The 24,657-nt window shown below is 43.2% G+C and overlaps 1 protein-coding gene across 1 annotated transcript in view; it reads right to left on the reverse strand.

Moving 5' to 3' along the window:
- The window catches only part of EIF2AK2 (eukaryotic translation initiation factor 2 alpha kinase 2), a 53,227-nt gene extending 29,504 nt beyond the window's left edge, over window positions 1-23,723 (reverse strand). Inside the window, exons 1-6 of the mRNA XM_060259314.1 lie at window positions 23,634-23,723; window positions 21,380-21,519; window positions 13,017-13,137; window positions 10,454-10,668; window positions 7,526-7,652; window positions 6,045-6,118 (exon numbers count right to left, since the gene is read on the reverse strand). Of these exons, the coding sequence (XP_060115297.1) occupies window positions 6,045-6,118; window positions 7,526-7,652; window positions 10,454-10,668; window positions 13,017-13,137; window positions 21,380-21,501 (659 nt within the window). The 5' untranslated portion in view covers window positions 21,502-21,519; window positions 23,634-23,723. The remainder of the gene's footprint in view (window positions 1-6,044; window positions 6,119-7,525; window positions 7,653-10,453; window positions 10,669-13,016; window positions 13,138-21,379; window positions 21,520-23,633) is intronic.
- Window positions 23,724-24,657: the final 934 nt, after the last annotated feature.

Consider the following 24,657-nt stretch of genomic DNA (forward strand, 5'->3'; position numbering starts at 1 on the left):
GAGGAAGAGAAAAATAGAAGGGGAAAAAATGAATAAGAAAAGCACTGTGCTAGTCGTGGTTTTACCCTTCTTGTAGTTGCTGTTATTTTGTATTAGTACTAGAATGGCAGTGATAGTTCAGCAGCAACTTAAGAGAAGTGTTACTTTCATCTGTAAACAAAAAATAAAATGTTATTGCATAGTGGAAATTATAATACAATATTATAATCAAAGGTGAAGCTATCGGTGTCACAAAAGCTAATGTATTTAGTATTACCAATAAATATGGAGCCAATAAATAAATTAATTTGTTGAATTTAGGCTGTATTAAAATACACACAATGAATAGGAGTAATTAATTCCAATAATGAATGCTAAAGGACAGTTAATCAGTGAATAAAAAATTGATTGACACTTTAAAATAGTTAAAACTCCTTATATTATGATATATAATTTAATGTATAAATATTTATAAATATTACATTTAATTTAGAAGTTAAACTAAATTATTGAACTTCCCTCCCTCCCAAACCCTCTGTTTTTAACAAGTAATCAGTAATATTGTGATTTAGTGATCAGAAAGAATGAAATTAAATAATAATATTAATTGATTCACTAAACAAGCAGTTATAAGAAGATACAGGAATCTCTTATGTTAAGAATAAAATGAAATAGAGCTTAATTAATGCAGAATATATAATGAGTGGTTAGCAATTGATTATAATATCCACTCCTCCCTCCCACCCTTTTAACACTTAAAACAGGTAAAATGGCTCAATCTAGTATATAAATAGTTTAACAGTCTCACTTAACTGCAGCCTGGGAAACTGGATACAGTTAATGGAGAATTCTCCAATACTAAAAGACTGTAATCAAAAAACAAGGCTAAGAGAGATCTCCCTCCCCCCTTCCTCCAACTCATCAACCAAGCTTAAACAAAACATGTATTAAGCACAAACCAGCCTACATGAAATGTTATCTTTAAAATTTGAAACATATATGTCTGTTGTAAAGTATCAGTCATAAGTATTAGATTAATGCATTTATTTAATGTTCAGTTTGGCATCTTTCATTGATGATGCTGGCATTTTCCGTTTGTGTGAAGGCTTGGAGGAATCCATCAGTACTGGAACATGTATAGAGTTAAGTAGTGCATAACCAGCTTCTAAACTCTCAGCATAGTACAGTCTGTTCTTAAAGGTGACTTGCATCTTCTTGTTGTGAAGCCATTTATAGCGAATTTTAGCTGCACGTAGGGCTTCTGTGATGGGTTTCATCTTGCCTCTCCAGTTCAATACATCCTGTAGTAAGTCTGGGTATACATGAATAGAGACATTTTTGAAAGGAAGGCCACCCCGACTCCTTGCTAATGCAAGTATTTTTTGTCTGACCCTCTGATCTGGGATGGTTGCTAATATGCCTCTTGGGCCTCTGACTGCTGCTCGTGAGGGGGAACTGAGGCGGTAGGCGGCAGAAATATAAGGAGTGATATCGTCTTCCAGATCTAATACATTCGCTAGCCATTCTGCAATAAAGCTTGGGAGATCTTGATTATTATTTAAGTCCTCTTTAAAACCCCTGAATTTCAAATTGGAACGTCGTGAAGAGGATTCTAGTGAGAGTACTCTCTAAGAGTAATATTTTCAGCCTTGAGTGTTTTTACATCTTTCTGTAAAGCCAGCCCGATTTCCCATGTACTACCCGCTGCTTTACTTACATTTTCAAGCGCAATTTGAAATGAGGCAAACTGATCTGTCAGAGGTTTGATTATTTCTGACATGTTACCTGTTATTTTCTTTTCAAAATTGCTAAACATCATTTCTGGAGTCGTCTCACTAGGAACGGGGGTGGGCAAGAAAGCAGTTATTCCCTCAGCCACCATTTTCATCTTCGCTCCTCAGGTCCATGTTCTGAGTTGTCGCTGGAGTTTTTATTGTAAAGTCCTTGATCCCCATATTATTTGCAGGGGTTGTTGTGGACTTTCCAGTTGATGTTTTACTCATGTTTATTAGAGGTGATATACTGGTTTGTGTGAGTTAGATGAGTTGAGGTAAAAGGGGGAAGCAGAGCAAGTACTCTAGGCGTCCATCTTAGACGGCTCCGATGCCACACCCTTCCAGGTTTAAAGACTTGAAGAATCTGAAATCCTGCTTCGCTTTTCTTATGAATTCATTCATGGTGATGAAGTTTCTGAAGTCAAAGCATCATGCAATCAAAAGCTCCAAAGTGGCAAAAGCACAGAGAAGAACAGCAGAAGCACTGTAAGCCAAAATGCCCTCAAAACGAGGTTGGGGAATTGTCAGGTGGGCACCTGACTTAATCAGGATCTTTTACCTGTGTATACAGGATTCTACGTCCAGAAATTATTGCTTAAAAATATTAGGGACTCTAAGTAAAACAATTAAAATTCCAGAAAAATACAGGCTTCCATACAAGATAAAATACTCATAAAATCATACATACAGTCCTAAGAAAAATAGAGAGATAGGGAAACACATGGGTAGACAAACGGTGATATTTACCGATCGTAGTCTTCAAGGAAGGCTCCAATGGCGACGAGCGAGGAAGTGGGAAAGGGGACCCGAAACTGATCAGGAATCGGGAATGGCTCTAGACAGCGAAATTGGGATACTGCTAGAAGCACACCTGTGGGTAGCTAGTCCACGGGTTATAAGGACTATCTTGAGCCCTTAGAAGATGGGAGGTACGAGGGAGGAGAAAGGTGGTCAGCTGATGCATGACCTCCCCAAAAGGGGAGGCTTCGCAGTGACCATAAGGGCTGGACTACTGCGATAGCCAATAGAAAGTTCATTGGTGGCACCTAATTGGGTTCCTGACCAATGAACAGGCTTGGGTTCCTGGATACCTGAGTGAACTTTCAGGTTGAAATGGACCAGGGTGGGGATGCTCCAAGGGGACAGTACAGAGAAGAATGGGGGAATCACTGGGTGGAGGTGTGCTTGAGTTTATCACACTTTTCTAAGAGGGTGACAATAGAGGGTCAAATTGTTATCTAAGGTAACACCCGGTTTACACAAAGGAACTTGGCTCTGGCAGAAGATGGTCTTCCTCTTCTTCTGTCTTCTTGGCACCAGTCTTTGTCTTAAGTTCTGCTGGACAAATACAGTGGTGGTTGGGCAATTAGCCACACCTGGGGTGGGTCGATTGCCTACAATCACAGGTGACATCTGGTGAGTACGTGAGCCGTTCGCTTCGCTGGAATGGAGTCTGGCCTGGTAGGAAGATGGCTGATTGTGGTGTTAGCCCTCCACATTGGATTCCATGATCAGTGCTTCAAAACCGTTCGCCTGGATAGCTCCTGGCAGCACAGTCTCCTCCGCTCCACGGCCGAGATGGACGTCATACGGAGCGGCAGAAAGCCCTCCGTTCTCCTGGTGGGCACTCTTGTACCGGTCTTGAGTGCCTTCATAGCGTCATGGCTGCTAGTACTGCATGTCCCTTTCGCCCCTGGATAGGTATACTCACACTCTCTGGCCAGACGTGTGTGAGCTACTTCTCCAGATGCTCTGGCAACCAAGTTGGTGATTACAATATTCTGTAAGGGGTTTTTCCTCAGAGAACAGAGATTCCCTGTTTAAGGAATCACAATGAAGACTATGGATGGGCATGAACTGGGAACCAAACAGGAGGCTCGTTCACAAACCAAACTGGTCCGTGGCCCTCCAAATCTCATTGAAAGGACAGCAGGCTCTTTAACCAGGGTTTTCAGAAAGCCTGAAAAACAGCTCAGCTGTTTCAGGCTGTCTCATGCACTCCCTTTAAAGTTTAAAAAGACTGCAGAAGACAGCTCTTAAGAGCTGCATGATGGGGAAAGACTCAGAGCCCCTTTAAACCTATGCTTTTTGCCCTGACCTGGATAGTCCAGGCAAGTCTAATCTTGTAAGATCTTGGAAGCTAAGCTGTGGTTACTTGGATGGGAGACTTCCTTGAAATACCCATTCAGGAGGACAGGAGCAAGTTCTATTATCTGGGAAAACCGGGTTTGATTCCCCACTCCTCTACTTGCACCTGCTGGAATTGCCTTGGATCAGCCATAGCTCTCATAGGAGTTGTCCTTAAAAGGGAAGCTGCTACAAGAGCTCTCTCAGCCCCACCTACCTCACAGGGTGGGAAGGTAAAGGAGATTGTGATCACTCTGAGACTCTGATCCCAGCTACAAATACAAGTTGATGGGGTGTGAACTGGCAGAGACTGACCATGAGAAAGCTCTTGGGGTCGTGGTAGATAATTCACTGAAAATGTCAAGACAGTGTGCATGTGCAATAAAAAAGGCCAACGCCATGCTGGGAATTATTAGGAAGGGAATTGAAAACAAATCAGCCAGTATCATAATGCCCCTGTATAAATCGATGGTGCGGTCTCATTTGGAGTACTGTGTGCAGTTCTGGTCGCCGCACCTCAAAAAGGATATTATAGCATTGGAGAAAGTCCAGAAAAGGGCAACTAGAATGATTAAAGGGCTGGAACACTTTCCCTATGAAGAAAGGTTAAAACGCTTAGGGCTCTTTAGCTTGGAGAAACGTCGATTGCGGGGTGACATGATAGAGGTTTACAAGATAATGCATGGGATGGAGAAAGTAGAGAAATAAATACTTTTCTCCCTTTCTCACAATACAAGAACTCGTGGGCATTCCATGAAATTGCTGAGCAGAAAGGTTAAAACGGATAAAAGGAAGTACTTCTTCACCCAAAGGGTGATTAACATGTGGAATTCACTGCCACAGGAGGTGGTGGTGGCCACAAGCATAGCCACCTTCAAGAGGAGGTTAGATAAAAATATGGAGCAGAGGTCCATCAGTGGCTATTAGCCACAGTGTGTGCGTGCGTGTGTGTGTATATATATATATATATATTTGGCCGCTGTGTGACACAGAATGTTGGACTGGATGGGCCATTGACCTGATCTAACATGGCTTCTCTTATGTTCTTATGTTCTGAGATTCAGAATATAGGGCGGGATATAAATCCAAATTATTATTATTATTCAGCCACCTCTCTGAATATCCTCCAGGTCCCCAGTATGGGTCAGTCACCAGATGTCAACTTGACTTCCAGGTGCACACACACACAAAAAGAACATAAGAGAAGCCATGTTGGATCAGGCCAATGGTCCATCCAGTCCAACACTCTGTCACATAGTAACCAAAAAAACGGGTGCCATCAGGCGGTTCATCAGTGGGGTCAGGACATTAGAAGCCCTCCAACTGTTGCCTCTCCCAGCACCAAGAATACAGAGCGTCACTTGCCCCAGAGAGTTCCATCTATATCTTGTGGTTAACAGCCACTGATGGACCTCTGCTCCATATGTTTATCCAATCACTCTTCGGGTGAAGTACTTCCTTTTATCCATATTTTATCCATTATACATCATGGAAGTATCCAATCACTCTTCGGGTGAAGTACTTCCTTTTATCCATATTTGATATAAATCAAATAAACATTCTAACTTGACTGCTAGCAATTTCATTGAGTGCCCACAAGTTCTTGTATTGTGAGAAAGGGAGAAAAGTATTTCTTTCTCTACGTTCTCTGTCCCATGCATAATCTTATAAACCCCTATCATGTCACCCCTCAGTCACCACTTCTCCAAGCAAAAGAGCCCGAAGTGCTTTAACCATAGGGAAAGTCTTCCAACCCTTTAATCATTCCAGTTGCCCTTTTCTGCACTTTTTCCAAACACACACACAAACATACAAAATACCAAAAAAATCCACACCCTTGCTTTCTGCTTAAATTGTACAAACTGCTCTAAAAGTTCATGGAAGTTCATGACAATGAACTCATCACAAACTTGTTCCCAAACCGCAGAGCAAAATTCTTCACAAATTTTGCTTTGTGCTTAGTTTGTTCCCATCCCTAATGTGGACACAGCGGCTGATGAGGACTCTTTGCGCCCCCCCCCCCCCGGCAGAGACACTTGATGTAGCAGCAATACAGACATGATTGGTCATCTAGAGAGAGGCAGCTGTAGGACAACAAAGGCAATCAGGCAAATTTTGATCTACAAACCTATTCTAGCAACCCTCATTATATGTATAACTTACCTCATAGATGCCACTTCTGAAGTTTTCTGGGAGTTACAGAGTGATGTGTTTATAGAAGCAGCATTTTGTTCTGGCTGGAAAACAATATGGATTAATCCAGTAATGACAAATCAAATGGAAGGAAATGCATTCACTAAGTAGTAGTACATTGGTTATTCTGACAGCAAAAGAAAGTCAACTTATAAATGCAATTTCCACCTGGAAACCTAATTTGGCAGAGCTTTTGTGACATCACTAGTCACAAGATGTTTTTAGGAAATGAAAAAAATGATAACACAATGGAAAAAGTTATCACGTGATGAGGTCATTCTTATAGACTGGACCATGTAGGATTTCTATGAATGGAAAGAGAGATTACTTGCTCCTTCCTCTCTTCCACTGCAGATCAACCAAACCTCCCCCGCCCCCAAAACTGTTCCTTGGTGTGGTGTTTTCCTAGAATTTTAGCAGAAAAAGTCTATTCCCTTTTATCAGAGGACATTTTGTAGGATTCAAGCTTGGAGAATGCATATCCCAAGAACTATCATTTAATTCTTTATTAGAAAGCCAGGAAAGTGTGAATATTGTTTTCATTAAATATTGGAAGTATGGTTACAGTCTGGAAAGCTGCATCAGGAACAATACTCCCAATTTAATGAAAATTATAATCATGCCCTTTCTCAACTAAAAAAAAAGTATAAGGGACCCTCATAGGCAGCTGAAACAGGAAAGGAAGAAGAGAAATCACACCTACCCTGGCCCTCAGGTGGTCAATGCCTTGCTGGACTTTAAAGGATCAGTATTTCCTATAGGCAGACCAGACCTCCAGAAGTCTACCACCCATAGATACTAATGGACCTTTAAAGCGCTAATGTCCCATGGACCAGCATGGGCACAGTATCTCCTCCACAGCCACACCAAGCAACTGCCTCCCAACATGATTCTTAATTCCAGTACTTTCAGAATTGGAAAGAAACTGAGAACTCTCAGAGAGGGTGGCTTTTGCAATATCTGGTATTGCTGATCCAATAGGTATTAGATCCATTAGGTATTTCCAATTTCAAAAACCTTTATTGGCATAACATATCAGGTATTTATTGCATTAGCAATATCCTTCACATCCCAAATCTATGGAATGCAGGGTCTGACAGTACCTTCTGCTGAGAAATGGCTGGACCCAGGAATGTTATTTACAGCTTGCTTATCATGACTTATTTCTCAGTCCCTTTTAAAATATTTACCTTTTAGTTTAATATTCCACTATTCAAACTGAGGCCTTTGAGTGTGCTATTTCTATCCAGAAAGTAAGCTTACTCTGAGAAAACCAAAAGAATATAAGACAACCTACTCAACAGATTATGTTCCCAGAATGGCAGCGTGCATTTCTTTCAACAAGAAACTTGGATATGAAGTATGTGGACAAAGTCTGATTTAAATTTGCATGATGAAATAGTTAATGAAAATGTTAACGAATTTATCAATACTCTAAGCATAATACATACACTGAAAGCTGGTTGGGTCATCAACTTTTCATATGCTTGCTTGGCAGCATTAAACTTTGCTGTTTGCTTGTTTTGTCCTGTACCTTCACCATAAATTTTATCATCAATCTCACAGGCACAGAAGAAGCTAGGCAACAAAGGAGAGAAGAAGAAAAAAATCAGTGAATGCACTTCAACAAAATGTGGTATCAAGCTCCCAGTGCATCATGCAGCTTCCTCTTGACCTGGTCCTATCACTAAGAGCCAGGTGTACTCATTTCTAGAGTATGACACAAGGAGGAGTTAAAGGCAGGGAAGGGCTAGTGGAAAGGAGGATTGGGTTTTCAGCACTGGCAAAGTAGAATTACACTGAACAGGATCTTTCCTGCCGTATCTAGCCAAATTAGAAGCAGTTATCCATCCCTGTACCACTTTCTTGCACAAGATGCTACCGTAGCCACAGCAACAAGAATATCTAGTTGTGTTAGTTCTACAGAAAAGAAGTAGCCTGGGCTACAAATATAACAGTTATCCATCCAACAGAGCACATGCTTGTCAGCCTACCTGTATATAAAACCTCCTCCCACTCACATGTCCCTAAATCAGGGCTCAGCATATCCTTCAAGTCCACAGAGCTACTGCACAAGATCAGAAATTGACATCAGTTTTTATTTAATAGCTAGCACCAAGACATGAATGACTATATGTATACAAAATTCAGGTCTGGTCCACCATATATTACCTGATCCACTTGACCTCTACTTCCACATGTGGACTCTCCATGCCTGTGAACTAAAGTGTCAATAGCCAGCACAACAGCTAGGAAAACTAACACTGATATGGACAGTCCCCAAGTGGGAAATTGTGCTATGTGTTACATTGCTTACATGAACATATGGAAGCAGCGGAATGGATGTAAAGCAACATGGCATTCCAGCCCTTACAGCCAGTTTGTACGAAATTCATTTGTGATTCTCACACAATAAAATAGCCTGATATTCCCCAAATCCAGTACGCATTTGCAACCCACAAGCTCCATTAAATTTTGCTGGCATGTTAAATCTAATTTTTTAATTAAGTTTTTTTTTTGCTGTTGTACATGTGCACCTACTTTACATTATGCATAAATGAAAGTTACCTTGAACTAAGTAAGCTGCTCTTTCCTGCACTAAATATTTTAAACTCCATGACAGCTGTGTTATGGAATCTCAAATCCCTTATCATGTTAAAATGAGAACCCATTGTCTTCTATCTCACCGATTTCCCCCCACTCTACAGAAAATTATGATACAAACACAGTTTCCATGTCCAATATGGCAACTCCATGACAAGGTTAATCTATTCCATGCCGACATAGCTACAACTTGTATTCTGTGTTTTGGTGCAGAAACAGGAAATGAACACCTAAATAATATCAAAATGTAGGGAAAGTTACATTTGATGCAGTTACGGTTCTGCATAGCAGTCACGCGTTCTTTGCTTTAGAAACTGGGAAGACAGAGAGGAGTAAACATTACAAACATATGGCATCACATTGGCCTCAAAAAGCTCTCCAAGATTACACGTCTTCTTAATAAAACTGATAAGCAAAAGGGATAAAAACACACACATACACTATATATATATAGTGCACTATATATATATGGTGCAGTACTGCAATCCAAGCTCTCTGCTCACGACCTGAGTTTGATCCCGGAGGAAGCTGGGTTCAGGAAGCTGGCTCAAGGTTGACTCAGCCTTCCATTCTTCCAAGATCGGTAAAATGATTACCCAGCTTGCTGGGGGTGAAGTGTAGATGACTGGGAAAGGCAATGGCAAACCAACCCGTAAAAAGTCTACTGTGAAAACGTCGTGATGCGATGTCATCCCAGAGTCGGAAATATATACCATACCATAAAAATACCATATATATATATATATATATATATATATATATATATATATATATATATATATATATATATATATATATATATATATATATATATATATATATATATATATACGGGGTGGTCCGAAAAATACGGTGTGTGTATGTATGTATGTATGTGTGTGTATATATATATATACATATATATATATATATACACACACACACACACACACATACCATATTTTTCGGACCATAAGACGCACTCCCCCCCCCCCCAAATAAAGTGTGGGGGGGAGTGTGTGCGTCTTATGGAGCGAAGGTACCTTCCTCCGGGGGGGGGGCGATCCGCTGCCTCCGCCTCTGATCCCGGCGCTTCCCCCGTGCCTGCCTGGCTCCAGCTTTTTCCAGCAAGCGCTGGGATCACTCCACGCTGCCCCCACCGCAAACCCAACGCTTCGCGAGCGCCGGCTGTCCGTGCCTGTCTGCCTGGCTCCAGCTCTGATGCTTAAAGCAAGTGCTGGGATCGGAGGGCAGAGGGAGTGATCCTAGCCCTTGCTGTAAGCGTCAGAGCTGGAGCCAGGCAGACAGGCACGGAAGAAGCACGCTGCCCTCTCTGCAGCCGGCGCTCGCGAAGCGCTGGGTTTGCGGTGGGGGCAGCGTGGAGCGATCCCAGCGCTTGCTGGAAGAAGCTGGAGCCAGGCAGGCAGGCGCGGGGGAAGCGCTGGGATTGGAGGCGGAGGCAGCGGATCGCCCCCCAGGAGGAAGGTGCGTCCTATGGTCCGGAGCACCTTATGGACCGAAAAATACGGTATATATGAAAGTACTTTGTATGCTGCTCTGATTTTCAGACCTTATCTGCTTATTTGTTCAGAATTTTATAAAACTGCCACGACAAGCTGCAGTCCCAAAGTCTTCATTATACAGTTAATTGACTTCCTGTAGATATAATGGTATAATTAGAACTAAAAAGAAATTCCTGGTGCTAAACTTAACCCACCAACATTTAAATGTCACTAACTACATTAAGAGTCCCCCCGCCACATATTTACATCCATCCCAGGATTATGATAGCTCACTTTGGCTTATGGTCTTCTCCAGTTTTATCCTTCAAAGGATACCGAACAGTTACGTTATTCTTTGATGCATATTCATTCAGCAAGCTAATAAAGTTATCAGAAGGCAAAGATGCAATATCCAGGGCACTTGCAGCACACTCTAGAGATTTTGGAGTTGGTGAAGATGGGTGGGGAAATGGCTGTGCCTGCTGCAGTGGTGCTGAAGCAGGATGTGCCTGTAAAGAGGAAAAGTACAAATTAATCTACTTCATAGCAGAGACTCTCCTTGCTACCTAGAGGAACTGGCCATGTCTCTCTGACCTTACACTCCCTGATTCCATTTGGCAGCAGGACTAACATTCCTCAAAATATCACTCTGCTGAACAATGAGTTATATTTCTCGTGTGTCTGTGGTGACAAACCATAACAAAAAGAGAAGCCTAGCTGAATATAGGTCTTGCATAGAAAAATGTCTGTAAATCTGTGGATCACAACGAACTGTAGCAAGTCCTTAAAGAGATGGGAGTACCAGACCACTTCACATCTCCTGAGAAACCTGTATAAGGGTCAAGAAGCAACTGTCAGAACGGGATATGGAACAACTGATTGGTTTAGAATAGGAAAAGGAATTCGACAAGGATGTATATTGTCACCCTATGAACATATGAAGCTGCCTTATACTGAATCAGACCTTTGGACCATCAAAGTCAGTATTGTCTTCTCAGACTGGCAGCAGCTCTCCAGGGTCTCAAGCTGAGGTTTTTCACACATATTTGCCTGGACCCTTTTTTTGGAGATGCCGGGGATTGAACCTGGGACCTTCTGCTTCCCAAGCAGATGTTCTACCACTGAGCCACCGTCCCTACCGTCCCACCCTATTTATTTAATTTATATGCAGAGTACATCATGCGGAATGCCAGCCTGGATGAAGCACAAACCGGAATTAAGATTGCTGGGGAAAACATCAACAACATCAACAACCTCAGATATGCAGATGACACCACTCTACTGGCAGAAAGTAAAGAAGACCTAAAGAACCTCTTGTTGAGGGTGAAAGAGGAGAGCACAAAAGTAGGCTTGAAACTCAACATCAAAAAACCTAGGATTATGGCATCCAGTCCCATCACTCCTTGGCAAATAAAAGGGGAAAACATGAAAGTAGTGACAGACCTCACATTCCTGGGATTCAAGATCACTGCAGATGGTGACTGTAGCCATGAAATTAAAAGATGTTTGCTCCTTGGGAGGACAGCTATGGCAAACCTGGGCAGTATAATAAAAAGTAGAGACATCACTCTGCCAACAAAAGTCCGTATAGTCATAGCGATGGTATTCCCAGTAGTAATGTATGGCTGTGAGAGTTGGACCATAAAGAAGGCCAAGCACAGAAAAATAGATGCTTTTGCGCTGTGGTACTGGAGAAGACTACTTGAGAGTCCCTTGGACTGCAGGAAGATCAAATCAGTCAGTCCTAAAGGAAATGAACCCTGACTGTTCACTGGAAGGTCAGATGCTGAAGCTGAAGCTCAAATACTTTGGCCACCAAATAAGAAGGCAGCACTCACTGGAGAAGATCCTGATGCTGGGAAAGACAGAAGGCAAAAGAAGAAAGGGACGGCAAAAGATGAGATGGCTGGACAGTGTTACTGATGTAACTAACATGAATTTGAGCAGACTTAGGAGGATGGTGGAAGACAGGAGGGCCTGGCATGACTTGGTCCATGGGGCTGCAAAGAGTCAGACTTGACTGTGCGACTGAACAACAACCAATGTTTTCAGTTTTTAGATTTCATTCTCAAGAATGTGTCAAGCAGGTTTTCACTAGCTGCAATATCAGTCGCTAGCCAGACAGCAGATCTACATATCTCATTTCCATATTAGTGCTTTCTCCTCATGCAGGATTCTGCAAGCTCACAGGTGTTTGGAAGGCCGCTTTCATACTTTGTTCTGTTTCTCCCAACCCTTTAACTGACTTTCAGCTTCTCTCACCATTCTGTGGCTTGATGAGTCATCAAGCCATTTTTTTTACTACATATAACACGAGATACCGTGTGTGTTGTGCTATATAGTAAAACGCTAGAAAAGAATACATACACATACTGTATCTGGAATCCTGAAAGAAATTTTATCTGACTGTGACTTACTTAATCCATGTCATGTGAGATTTCTGGTGTTGTTTATTGTATGGTGCAGCTGATTTAAGGTTTGTTTTTTTACTGCAAGTCACCTTGGGTCATTTTTCACAGGAGAAAGTGGTGTGAAATAAATAAATAGTGGCTAGATTGTTGGACAAGGACCTAGGAAACCCAGCTTAAAATACCAACTTTGCTTGGAAACTCTTGCAGGGTTCCTTTGGGCTAGTCACATAGTCTCAGCCTAATGTAAGCCTTACAAACTTCTTGTGAGGATAAAAAGGGGCAAAGAATGATATAAACTCATTTAGGTCTTCATTGGCGAGAAAGGCAAGGTATACATGAAGTAAATAAGTGTTTACTGCTCAAATGGCTACTGCTGTTTTCTGGCAAAAATGTTTTTTTGAACATCAGCAGTGTCCCAGTTTTTACACTCTTCACAATCTACTTACCTCCTCTTCCTGTTGTATAGTGTCCCAAGCTAATTTTGCCGCACGACTTCTTGCATCCTTCTTGGATTTACCCATCGCCTGGGTATATTCTCTTTTTTCTATTACAACCATTACAGTGAAGCTGCAATAATGAAAATAATTCACAAAACACTTTAAATATCCCTGAATAAAAATGAAATCTCAGGTAGCTTTGGTTTCTGTAAACCTCAATTTCTGAATATTTATAAAATATGCATTGAAATATGCTTAAAAGGCTGACTACCACCACATGAAAATATTCTTCAGTTCCAGAGATGTCAAAGGAAGGAAGACAGTATAAACATTGTTCCGGCACAGCATTCTGTAATGTTGAGCCATACACAAATGCCATTTCAAGCAACAGAAATTAGGGAAGGAGTAAAACTACATTTAACAAACACAGATGGAATACATAACCAACATGATAGTGAATGACGACTAGAACGCAGTGATTCCTTCAGAATGGCCATCAGAATGCGTGAAGTCATGAGTGTTTGCCTTTCTTTCTCCTTCTTTCTCTACTTCTCTGCCCTTCAGATTTTGAGTAATAGCAATCAATCCCAACTAGGAATTAGAGAAAGAAATGAAGAATTCAAACCAGAAAGGACTATAACATATTAGAGAAGAAGTCTTGTCACAGACTGTCCTTTATGGCCTGAACAAGGAATTCAACTAACAAAAGAATATTTGCTGGCCATAAAAATCCATAAAAAATTAGCTACTAAAATATCTAGGGGAAGCTCACTTCATGCATTTCTCTCTAGTATACATATACCACACACATTCAAATGGAGAATGTTTCAGTTTCTGTGATCCCTAAAGAAGAAGACGACTGCAGATTTATACCCCATCCTTCTCTCTGTATCAGAGACTCAGAGCGGCTTCTATATCTTCTCCCCGTACAACAGATACCCTTTGAGGTGGGTAGGGCTGAGAGGGCTCTCACAGCAGCTGCCCTTTCAAGGACAGCCCCGTGATAGCTACGGCTATTCCAGCAGGTGCAAGTGGAGGAGCAGGGAATCAAACCTGGTTCTCTCAGATAAGAGTCCACACACTTAAACACTATACCAAACTGGCTCTAAACCACAACTGTAATGTTTATCTGAAAACTGTACAGCTAATATAAAGCCCTCAGAGATTGCTGACAGTAGCGCATTTAATCTGGCTAGCCTGTATTGTGGAACTGTAAGGTTAAACAAGTATTTTGGGATTATAAAGAGCAGTGGGATTCCCATAGGGCAATAAGAACACTCCTAGCCCAGCAGATGGTACTATTGGTATCTATCTTCATAATCAACTGCTTGATAAGTCTTATGGGCTAGAGGCAACCCTAGCACAAAAACTACTTTCCCCAGGCATCATATGATATTTAATTTTTCTATTATAGCCTGGCTAGCAGTAAAGCCCATTATAGAAATACAAGAGGCCCTAGAAAAATATTCAGGAGGGTGGTGATGAATGTGTAGGTGGCAGGAAGGAAGACAAACAGAATAAAAGAAAAAGAAAGAGACAGAGAAAGAACAGTAGGAAAAAGATGTGGAGAAAAGAGTGAGAGAAAGGCCCTTTCTCCATTCAGCTTTGCTCCAGAGATCTACTAAGAACTGGATCTGCGTGCTACAAACTTGCATCATGCTTCTGCATTTAAAAATTTGCTCCTCACCTTTTGTGGAGTTTTACTTCCATATTTGAAAAACAAGGAAGCCCCAGGCAAGGATCCCTGCCCCTTGCATAGAGGTGCATGCACTGCTGCCACATGCCGCCTGTTTCACCTGCCCAGAACCCATGCAAGTTAAAGGGGAAGCGAGGCGCCTCTCCACCACTTGGAGACTGTCTTCCTTTTCCACCACCTCTTTCACCTGCCCAGGACCGAGGCAGGCTCGGTGCTAGGACCTCGGGCGCCTCAGGCCAGCACCTGCCCCATGCCCCCCACCCATGCCTGCCCTGTCGTTGCACCCCAGCCCAAAGAGGGAGCAGGCACAATGACATGGAAGGAGGGCTGGGCAGGCTCTAGCTCTAGCCAAACCAGGTCTGTGCAGTGAGCTCTCGGAGGCACAGAGAACCTCTGAGAGCACACTGTGGAGGCGTTCTCCTCTGATGCCCTGCCCAGCTGCTTTCGCCTTGAAGGCAAGAGCAGCCAGGTGGAGCATGTTCTCCTCTGAGTCAGGCCTCCCTTGTGAGGAAAGATTGGCTTGGAAAAGCTGCACTGATGCTTTGCCTGGCTGCTTTCGCCTTGAAGGTGAGAGCAGCTGGGCGGGGCACATTCTCCTCCCTTCCGAGGGAAGCCCGACTCAGAGAAACCATGTTGATGCCCTGCCCAGCTGCCTTCGCCTTGAAGGCCAGAGAAGCGTTCCCCTCCAAGCTGGGCTTTCCATGTGAGGGAAGACCTACTTGGAGGAGAGCACATGTCGATGAACCTCTGAGCAGCACACCTAGCAACTTCCTGAATCAGTGCTCTCACAAGCGAATGATGGACAAGGCTTTGGGGAGGAGTTCTAAAACTCGGAGGGAATGTTCTACAATTATGACCTTAGATCTAGATGTTCAAAAGTACTCTTGAGAACTAAAGGGCAACTCCAGGGTGAAAGTATTATTGACGCCCAGTCAAAAAAATGAATGTAGAAGACTTAAGAAAATGGAAAGCAATACAGAAGTGATGGCGATATGCAATGTAGACTATTACTTTTAAATACACACAAAGGCAGGATTTTCTGCCAAGTGTAGAAACAGCCAAAGGGAAATGGAAGGAATGAAGGTAGACAGAGGCTGCAATCACACACGTTAAATAATGTCATTTCAATCCAGTTTCAAAGCACATTCCATCTGGATTTTGCCAGTTCACACAGTAAAATCCAGTTGGAAAGTGCATTGGAAGTGGATTGAAACGTAGGGTTGCCAATCCCCAGATGGGAACAGGGGATACCCTGATTTGGAGACCCTCCCCCTGCTTCATGATCATCAGAAAGCTGGGGAGGGGGAGGGAAATATCTGCTGGGTTATCCATTATTTCCTATGGAGACTGATTCCCATAGGGTATAATGCAGAATTGATCCATGGGTATCTGGGGCTCTCAGAAAGTTATTTTTTAGATAAAAGCACTACATTTGCAGCATCACATCCAGTGCCTCTCTTCAAAATACCCTCCAAGTTTCAAAAAGATTCGACCAGGGGGTCTAATTCTATAAACCCAAAGAGGTGCCCCTATCCTTCATTATTTCCAATGGAGGGAAGGCATTTAAAAGGTGTGCAATCCCTTTAAATGTGATGGCCAGAGCTCCCTTTGGAGTTCAATTATGCTAGTCACAACCTTGCTCCTGGCTCATCGCCAAAGTCCCCAGATATTTCTTTAATTGGACCTGGCAACCCTAACTGAAAGTGCATTGTTCAGTATGTGTTATCGCAGCCTCTCTCTCTCGGCTTGGCTTCGCGAACGAAGATTTAAGAAGGGTGCAATAGTCCACGTTTGCTGCAGGCTCGCTGGTGGCTGACAAGACCAATGTGGGACAGGCAGGTCCGGCCACAGCGGCTGCAGGGAAAAGTCTGATTTAGGGTTGGTCCTGTAGCAGTGCGATTCTTCCTCAATCTCCTTTTGTCCTCAAGACCAGCTATGCGTGCGTTCTCAAAGGAAGAGACAGCCTGGTGGATGGTGTGCCTCCATGCTTTGCGATCTGAGGCTAGGTCAGACCACTGGTGATGGTTGATGTGACAGGTGCTAAGGGATTTCTTCAAGGAGTCCTTGTACCTCTTCTTTGGTGCCCCTCTATTTCGATGGCCGGTGGAGAGTTCGCCATACAGGGCAATCTTGGGAAGGCGGTGGTTTTCCATCCTAGAAATATGCCCTGCCCAGCGCAGCTGCGTCTTCAACAGCAGTGCCTCGATGCTGGTAACCTCTGCCCGCTTGAGGACTTCAGTGTTGGTCACAAAGTCACCCCAGTGGATGTTGAGGATGGTGCGAAGGCAGCGCTGATGAAAGCGCTCAAGGAGTCGCAGGTGATGACGGTATAAAACCCACGATTCGGAGCCATAGATGAGGGTTGTCATCACAACCGCTTTGTATCGCAGCCAGAATGAAATAAAAAGACAGAAAGACAGAGATACAGAAAAGAACAGAAGGGAGGTAGAAAAAAAAGAGGGGGAAAGAGTGAGAGAAAGAAAAATGAGAAGGAAGATAGAATGAAAGAAAAAGACAAGACAGAAAGAATGAGAGGAATGAATGGAGTTATGTAAAAGTTTGTGAGAAAGGAATAAAAAGGAAGGAAGGAAGGAAGGAAGGAAGGAAGGAAGGAAGGAAGGAAGGAAGGAAGGAAGGAAGGAAGGAAGGAAGGAAGGAAGGAAGGAAGGAAGGAAGGAAGGAAGGGTTTGAACTAACTGCTGAAGATATTGGAAATGACTGTTGAAAGTATCCAGGCAGTATATATGAGCCAAAGCAGACATCACACAGACTTGTGATTTTTTTTAAGTCTCAAAATGCTAAATCAGTAGCAGAGAAGCAGGGCAAGCATAGGAGGCACTGAACTCTTTCTTCACCTGCCACTTTTCTGCTCATTTCCGCCTCCCCCCAGAAGAAAAAAAAAGATACAGGTACCAACATGTGTACAATGCATAGTTTGGCGCAAAGTGTATGCAACAGAAATCACGTGAGATTTTGTCAAAAAGCTGAGTGCCTTAAACAAAATGCAATGCTGCGAGCAATAACTTCTTTGGAAAAAAGTACAAAATGTGGCAAACCGACCGTTAATTGGTACAGCCACAGAGAACACATTATACTATTGTGCTCTGGGTACAATGTACTGCCTTGGTCTTGGCATTTGAAGTCTTACTGAGGAAACTGGTTTGGAGGGGAAAGAGAGGTCCTCCTAACCTGGGACCTACCTTCTGGAAGGAAAGAAGGCAAGGGAAACAATGCATTTCCAATGCAACTTAGAAAACATGTCACCATCTACCCTAAGAATTGGATTTGGGATAAAGGACAAGGCCAGGCCTTCTTCTCCAAACCCAGCCCTGTCCTATGTTTGAACTCTGAGAATGTTAACACTAGGCAGGCTAACAACCAATGCTAATGAAAGAAGTCAGGATATTTGGCTGGTGAATCATGCTAGGCAGGTATTGACAGCAGAGCAGGGAAAATGTGTAGAGCTTTCTCTTACTTCCCCATCTATCAGACACTGGGCCTTTAGCTAATACAACAAACAACATAAGAACATAAGAGAAGCCATGTTGGATCAGGCCAATGGCCCATCCAGCCCAACACTCTGTATCACACAGTGGCCAAAATACACACACACACACTGTGGCTAATAGCCACTGATGGAACTCTGCTCCATATTTTTATCCAATCCCCTCTTGAAGCTGGCTATGCCTGTAGCTGCCACCACCTCCTGCGACAGTGAATTCCACATGTTAATCACCCTTTGGGTGAAGAAGTACTTCCTTTTATCCGTTTTAACCTGACTGCTCAGCAATTTCATTGAATGCCCACGAGTTCTTGTATTGTGAGAAAGGGAGAAAAGGACTTCTTTCTCTTTCTTCATCCCATGCATAATCTTGTAAACCTCTATCATGTCACCCCGCAGTTGACGTTTCTCCAAGTTAAAGAGCCCCAAGCGTTTTAACCTTTCTTCATAGGAAAAGTGTTCCAACCCTTTAATCATTCTAGTTGCCCTTTTTCCAATGCTATAATATCCTTTTTGAGGTGTGGTGACCAGAATTGCACACAGTACTCCAAATGAGACTGCACCATCGATTTATACAGGGGCATTATGATACTGGCTGATTTGTTTTCAATTCCCTTCCTAATAATTTCCAGCATGTCGTTGGCCTTTTTTATTGTAATCGCACACTGTCTTGACATTTTCAGTGAGTTATCTACCATGACCCCAAGATCTCTCTCTTGGTCAGTCTCTGCCAGTTCACAACCCATCAACTTGTATTTGTAGCTGGGATTTTTGCCCCCAATGTGCATTACTTTGCACTTGGCCTCATTGAACCTCATCTGCCACGTTGACGCCCACTCAACCAGCCTCAACAATCCTCTTTGGTTCTCACCACCCCGAACAATTTAGTGTCATCTGCAAACTTGGCCACTTCACTGCTTACTCCCAACTCCAAATCATTTATGAACAAGTTAAAGAGCATGGGACCCAGTACTGAGCCCTGTGGCACCCCACTTCCACTGCGAAGAATGCCCATTTATACTCACTCTCTGCTTCCTATTAATTAGCCAGTTTTTGATCCACAAGAGGACCTGTCCTTTTACTCCGTGACTCTCGAGTTTACTAAGGAGCCTTTGATGAGGAACTTTATCAAAAGCTTTCTGGAAGTCAAGGTAAACAACATCTATTGGGTCCCCTTTGTCCACATGCTTGTTCACCCCCTCGAAGAACTGTAACAGGTTAGTGAGGCAAGATCTTCCCTTACAGAACCCATGCTAAGTCGTCCTCAATAACTTGTGTTCATCAATGTGCCTACTCATTCTGTCCTTGATAATGGTTTCTACCAACTTTCCCGGTATTGGAAGTCAGACTGATTGGCCTGCAATTTCCCAGATCTCCTCTGGAACCCTTTTTAAAGATAGGGGTGACATTTGCTACCTTCAAGTCCTCAGAAACGGAGGCAGATTTCAATGAAAGAGTACATATTTTTGTCAGGAGATTCACAAGTTCAACTTTGAGTTCTTTCAGAACTCTTGGATGTATGCCATCCGGACCTGGTGACTTACTAGTTTTTAATTCGTCAATCAGTTGTAGGACCTCCACTCTTGTCACCTCAATCTGACTCAAGTCTTTCAACACCCCTTCCAAAATTAGTGATTCTGGAGCGGGCAAACACTTCTAATCTTCCACAGTGAAGACGGAGGCAAAAAATACATTCAGCTTCTCAGCCATTTCCCTATCCTCCTTCAGTAATCCTTTTACCCCTTGGTCATCCAAGGGCCCCACTGCCTCCCTGGCTGGTTTCCTGCTTCTAATATATTTGAAGAAATTTTTATTGTTGGTCTTTATGTTTTTTGCAATATGCTCCTCATAGTCTCTTTTTGCCTGCCTGATCACAGTCTTGCATTTGATTTGCCACAGCCTGTGTTCCCTTTTATTAATCTCACTTGGACCAGCTTTCCACCGCTTAAAGGAGTCCTTCTTACCTTTTACAGCTTCCATTACTTTGTTTGTTAACCATGCAGGCCTTTTCTTATACCTGTTTGTGCCTTTCCTAACTTGTGGTATATATTTTATCTGAGCTTCTAGGATTGTAGTTTTAAATAGCCTCCAAGCTTCCCCAAGGGTTTTGACTGTATTTACCTTTCCTTTCAGTTTCCTCTTCACATGCCTCCTCATCTCAGAAAATTTATCCCTTTTAAAGTTAAACGTGATTGTGCTGGTCTTTTGGGGCAATTCCCAATTTTTACAAATGGTGAAATCAATAATGTTGTGGTCACTGCTCCTAAGCGGTGTGATCACTTTTACATCTCTCACTAAGTCTTGGGTATTGCTTAGGACCAAATCCAGGATCACCCCACCCCTGGTAGTTTCTGTGACCATCTGCTCCACAGCACAGTCATTGAGAGCGTCTAGAAGCTCAATCTCTTTCTCTCGACCGGAACACATATTGACCCAATCAATCTGCGGGTAGTTAAAATCACCTATTATGACACAGTTTTTACATTTAGCCACTATCTTTAATCCTTCCATCATATTATAATTGTCCTCTATCTTTTGATTTGGTGGGCAATAACAAACTCACATAGTAAAATTTTCTTTTGGGCCCTCTATTTCGGCCCAAAGCATTTATAGAATGGAATCTAATTCTTTGACCTTAGTCTTACTGGACTGTATACCCTCTGACATACAGAGCCACCCCCCCCCTCCAACCCTTCCCTCTGTATCCTTCTGATATAACTTATATCCAGGAATCACCGTGTCCCACTGATTCTCCTCATTGCACCAAGTTTCTGAAATTCCCACAACACATCCTGCCCTGCTTTATTAATTTATTTAGAATGTTTATAAACCCACCTGTGTCCCAAGAACTGGGATGCAGGGCAAATAAAGGTAAAACACACAAGATCAAATATAAATAACAAACAAACAATAAACAGTGACTAAATGAAAAACTCATGATCAGGGTTGCAACTGTATCAGTGTGCTAGAGTCTCATTCATTATTTAAATTAACCAGACAAATTATGTCACCATGGCCATGAACACCCACCAAAGTCACTCTGTCATGGCTATGTACCCTCAGTTTTCAGAGATCAATTTGTCACTCATTTCCATGCCCAGAGTGGCTGAGAATTCCTGCTAGCTTTTTAATATAACATATCCCAATCCCTCATAATAATGCTTGAAAACTTACATACGATCATGAGGCGGGCCTCTGACACTGATATCTTTGTATTCCAATTTTAATCGCCTTTTCTGACAGTATTCATTAAGGTTAGCCATGTATTTCCGTGGCACAGCTTGACTACTCGCCATTACTGTATGCCTAGAAAGCTGAAAGAAATTCTGATTAAAATATGTAGCATTTTTAATTAGCATGTTTTAGTTATGTTGAAATCTGAAAATCTAGATATAGAACAAGGGTTGTTCTAGATCAGGGGTGGTCAAATTTGCTTAACGTAAGAGCCACATAGAATAAACATCAGATGTTCGAGAGCCACAAGACAGGGAGGGAGGAAAATAGATGGAGAAGGGAGAGGTGGAAAGAAAGCAACTTTAACTTTAAATGCATTCTCCAAGCCGCCATCTGGCTTGGAGAAGTGACTTAAAGAGACAAATGCTTGCTCCAAATCAGCTGACAGGACAGTGGGGTCTTCAAGAGCGCACAATAGGTGTGAAAGAGCCACACGTGGCTCCCGAGCCACAGTTTAGCCACCCCTGCTCTAGATCTTTGATCTAGAAAGGTCCCCATCCACCCTTTTGTTTCTGCCACTGCCTCCTTTCTTTATGACACTAATTACAAACACAATGGCCATTAGTGGTGTACCAAGGGTAGGGTGGTGGGCGCAGTCCACCCTGGGTGGAAACAGTAAGGGGGTGCATTGACTGTAGAGGATTTAAAAACAACAACAATAATACTTACCTCAGTGACCCCTCCCCAGCTTGAAAGAACATGGTTAATTAAGCTAATTAGTCCTGACCATGGAAGGGTCAGAAAGGATGGGGTTGCCATCACTGAAGACACCACGTCCATCTTGGGGATCTTCAGCAGCAACTTAGCAGCTGAGAACTATGACGAGCCACAAGGCACTGCTATACTGGATCTGCCAATCAGGCAGAAGTGATGGATAGAGTCTGAGTAGGCAGGGCTTCCACCAGGAGGTGACAAGTCAGGAGCAAAGTGGGAGAACAGAAAAGGACAGAGTGGTTGTGGAAGGAAGGCGTTAAAAATTATCTGCTTCGGACGTCAGTTATGCTAGGTATACCACTGGTGGCTGAACACCAATCTCTATGGTAAATCACCCCACCAAAGGAAGAATTAAGAACACATTTGCTATTCTTTCTACACATGCCATATCAGAAATCTCTAAAGCAATATTCTGTTTCTAGGCTATCAAGTCAACTTGTGGAGATATTATAAGACTGTGGCTTGGGAGTCACAAGTGGCTCTTTCACACATATTGTGTGGCTCTTGAAGCCACCCCCCTCCACCGGCCAGTTTGGAGAATGTATTTAAAGTCGTTTTCTTTCCATCTCTCCCTCCCTCCACCTATTCTCCTTCCTTCTGGCTCCCAAACACCTGACCTTCATGTCTTGTGGCTCTCAAACATCTGACATTTATTCTCTGTGGCTCTTATGTTAAGCAAGTTTGGCCATCCCTGTTATATAATTTTCAAGGCAAGAGATATCCAGAGGGGCCCTAGTATTCCTTGGTGGTCTCCCATTCAAATACTAACTAGGGCTGACCCTGCAAGCTTCCAAGATCTCACAAGATTGGGCTAGTCTGAGCCATCCAGTACTTCAGTGCATTTTAATGAAACCCATTTAAGACAAATGGCATTAGTGGCGCCCATTGTATCCAATAGGCTTTCAAACAGTTCCCATTGTTTCCGGTGGAAATGCTTGTCATTCATTGGACTACATCGCAGTCTGCTCTGCTGCTAAGGTACCAATAAGTCCTCAAAGCACTCCACGAACTGTTGAAGTCTTTTCTGTGTAATCCTATGAGTAATACTCCAAATTCAGTTAAAGTTATTCCCAAATAAACATGATCAGGATTACAGCCTGAAATATTTAAATTCACGAGAGCTGAAATGGGTTACTTCTGCAAAAGCACATCTAGGATAAGGCTGCCCAGAGAAAAATTCAGAAACTTCACCCCACTGCACTCGGAGTCGGCAGGAAGCCGAAGGGCAAAGCACAGTCTCCCTCTGGATTTCTTCCAGCGCAAGTGCTGTTGAAACGATCAGGAGCCACACCTGCGTGCAAGTTTGAATTCTGTGTTTCTATCTGCTGTCCGAAAGCAATTTTGCAAGAGGCTGTGCACCACTCCCCGGCCCCCTAGCCCGTCACGCATTGCCGCCACGGCCCTCTGCCCCCACTCGCGGGGCTCCGGTTTCTCTTACCGCCATTTCCTGCCCAAACAGACCCAGTCCCCTACCACTTACTGCCGAAGGCGGGAATTTGCTTGCTCGTCTTCCAAATAAACTTCGACTCACGAGCCTCTAGTCTGCTGCAGTGCGCTCCGGGAACAAACTTTCGTTTCCTCGCCGCAGGGTCCACAGTTATCTGCCTTCAAGACAAACTCCGCTCCTTCCGGCGGAAAATCGAAACCGAAAGGAGAAGCCTCTGAAAGACTCCCCGCCGGGCTCCCGGGGGCGGCGCCCCTTCAGTCTTGCTGCTTGGTTGGCTGGCACCACTGGCTAACACTAGGGCAATGACGGCAATGCGTGACAGACTGGAGGGCAGGGGAGTGGCACACAGCCCCTTGCAAAATTGCTTTAAACACTAACCAGTTATTTTCGCATAAACGTTCGTGAGTCAGAGTTGGCTTCCTCAGATGCCTGAAGCCATTGGGCATACAGGCACAGAAACGGTGCAAACAACAAAAACGGGATGCCGGGAGGAGCAGTTGGAGACGAGATGTAGTCAACAGAACAACCGTTCCGCTCTGAGTGACCGAGGTGGACCATTTCCAACTTTTGACATCAAGGCAAATGCGGTAACACAAAAATCAGATGTAATCCAGGGAAGTATAGGATGAAACTAGGGTTGTCACTCCCAGCTCTGAGTTGGAAATACCTGGAGGTTTGCCCCGTGACACAGAGTGGTAAAGCTGCAGTACTGCAGTCTGAACTCACTCTGCTCACAACCGGAGTTCAATCTCAGTGAAAGCTGGTTTCAGGTAGCCGGCTCAGGTTGACTCAGCCTTCCATCCTTCCGAGGTTGGTAATATGAGTATCCAGCTTGCTGGGGGGAAAGTGTAGATCAGGGGTCCCCAACCCCCGGGCCATGAACCAGTACTGGGCTGTGAGTTGTATAATTATTTCATTATATATTACAATGTAGTAATTATAAGAAAAAGAAGATGACATTGGATTTATATCCTGCCCTCCACTCCGAATTTCAGTCTCAGAGCAGCTCACAATCTCCTTTCCCTTCATCTCCCACAAAAGACACCCTGTGAGGTAG

Source organism: Heteronotia binoei, chromosome 1 (genome assembly GCF_032191835.1).
Source record: "Heteronotia binoei isolate CCM8104 ecotype False Entrance Well chromosome 1, APGP_CSIRO_Hbin_v1, whole genome shotgun sequence".
Classification (NCBI taxonomy): Eukaryota; Metazoa; Chordata; class Lepidosauria; order Squamata; family Gekkonidae; genus Heteronotia; species Heteronotia binoei.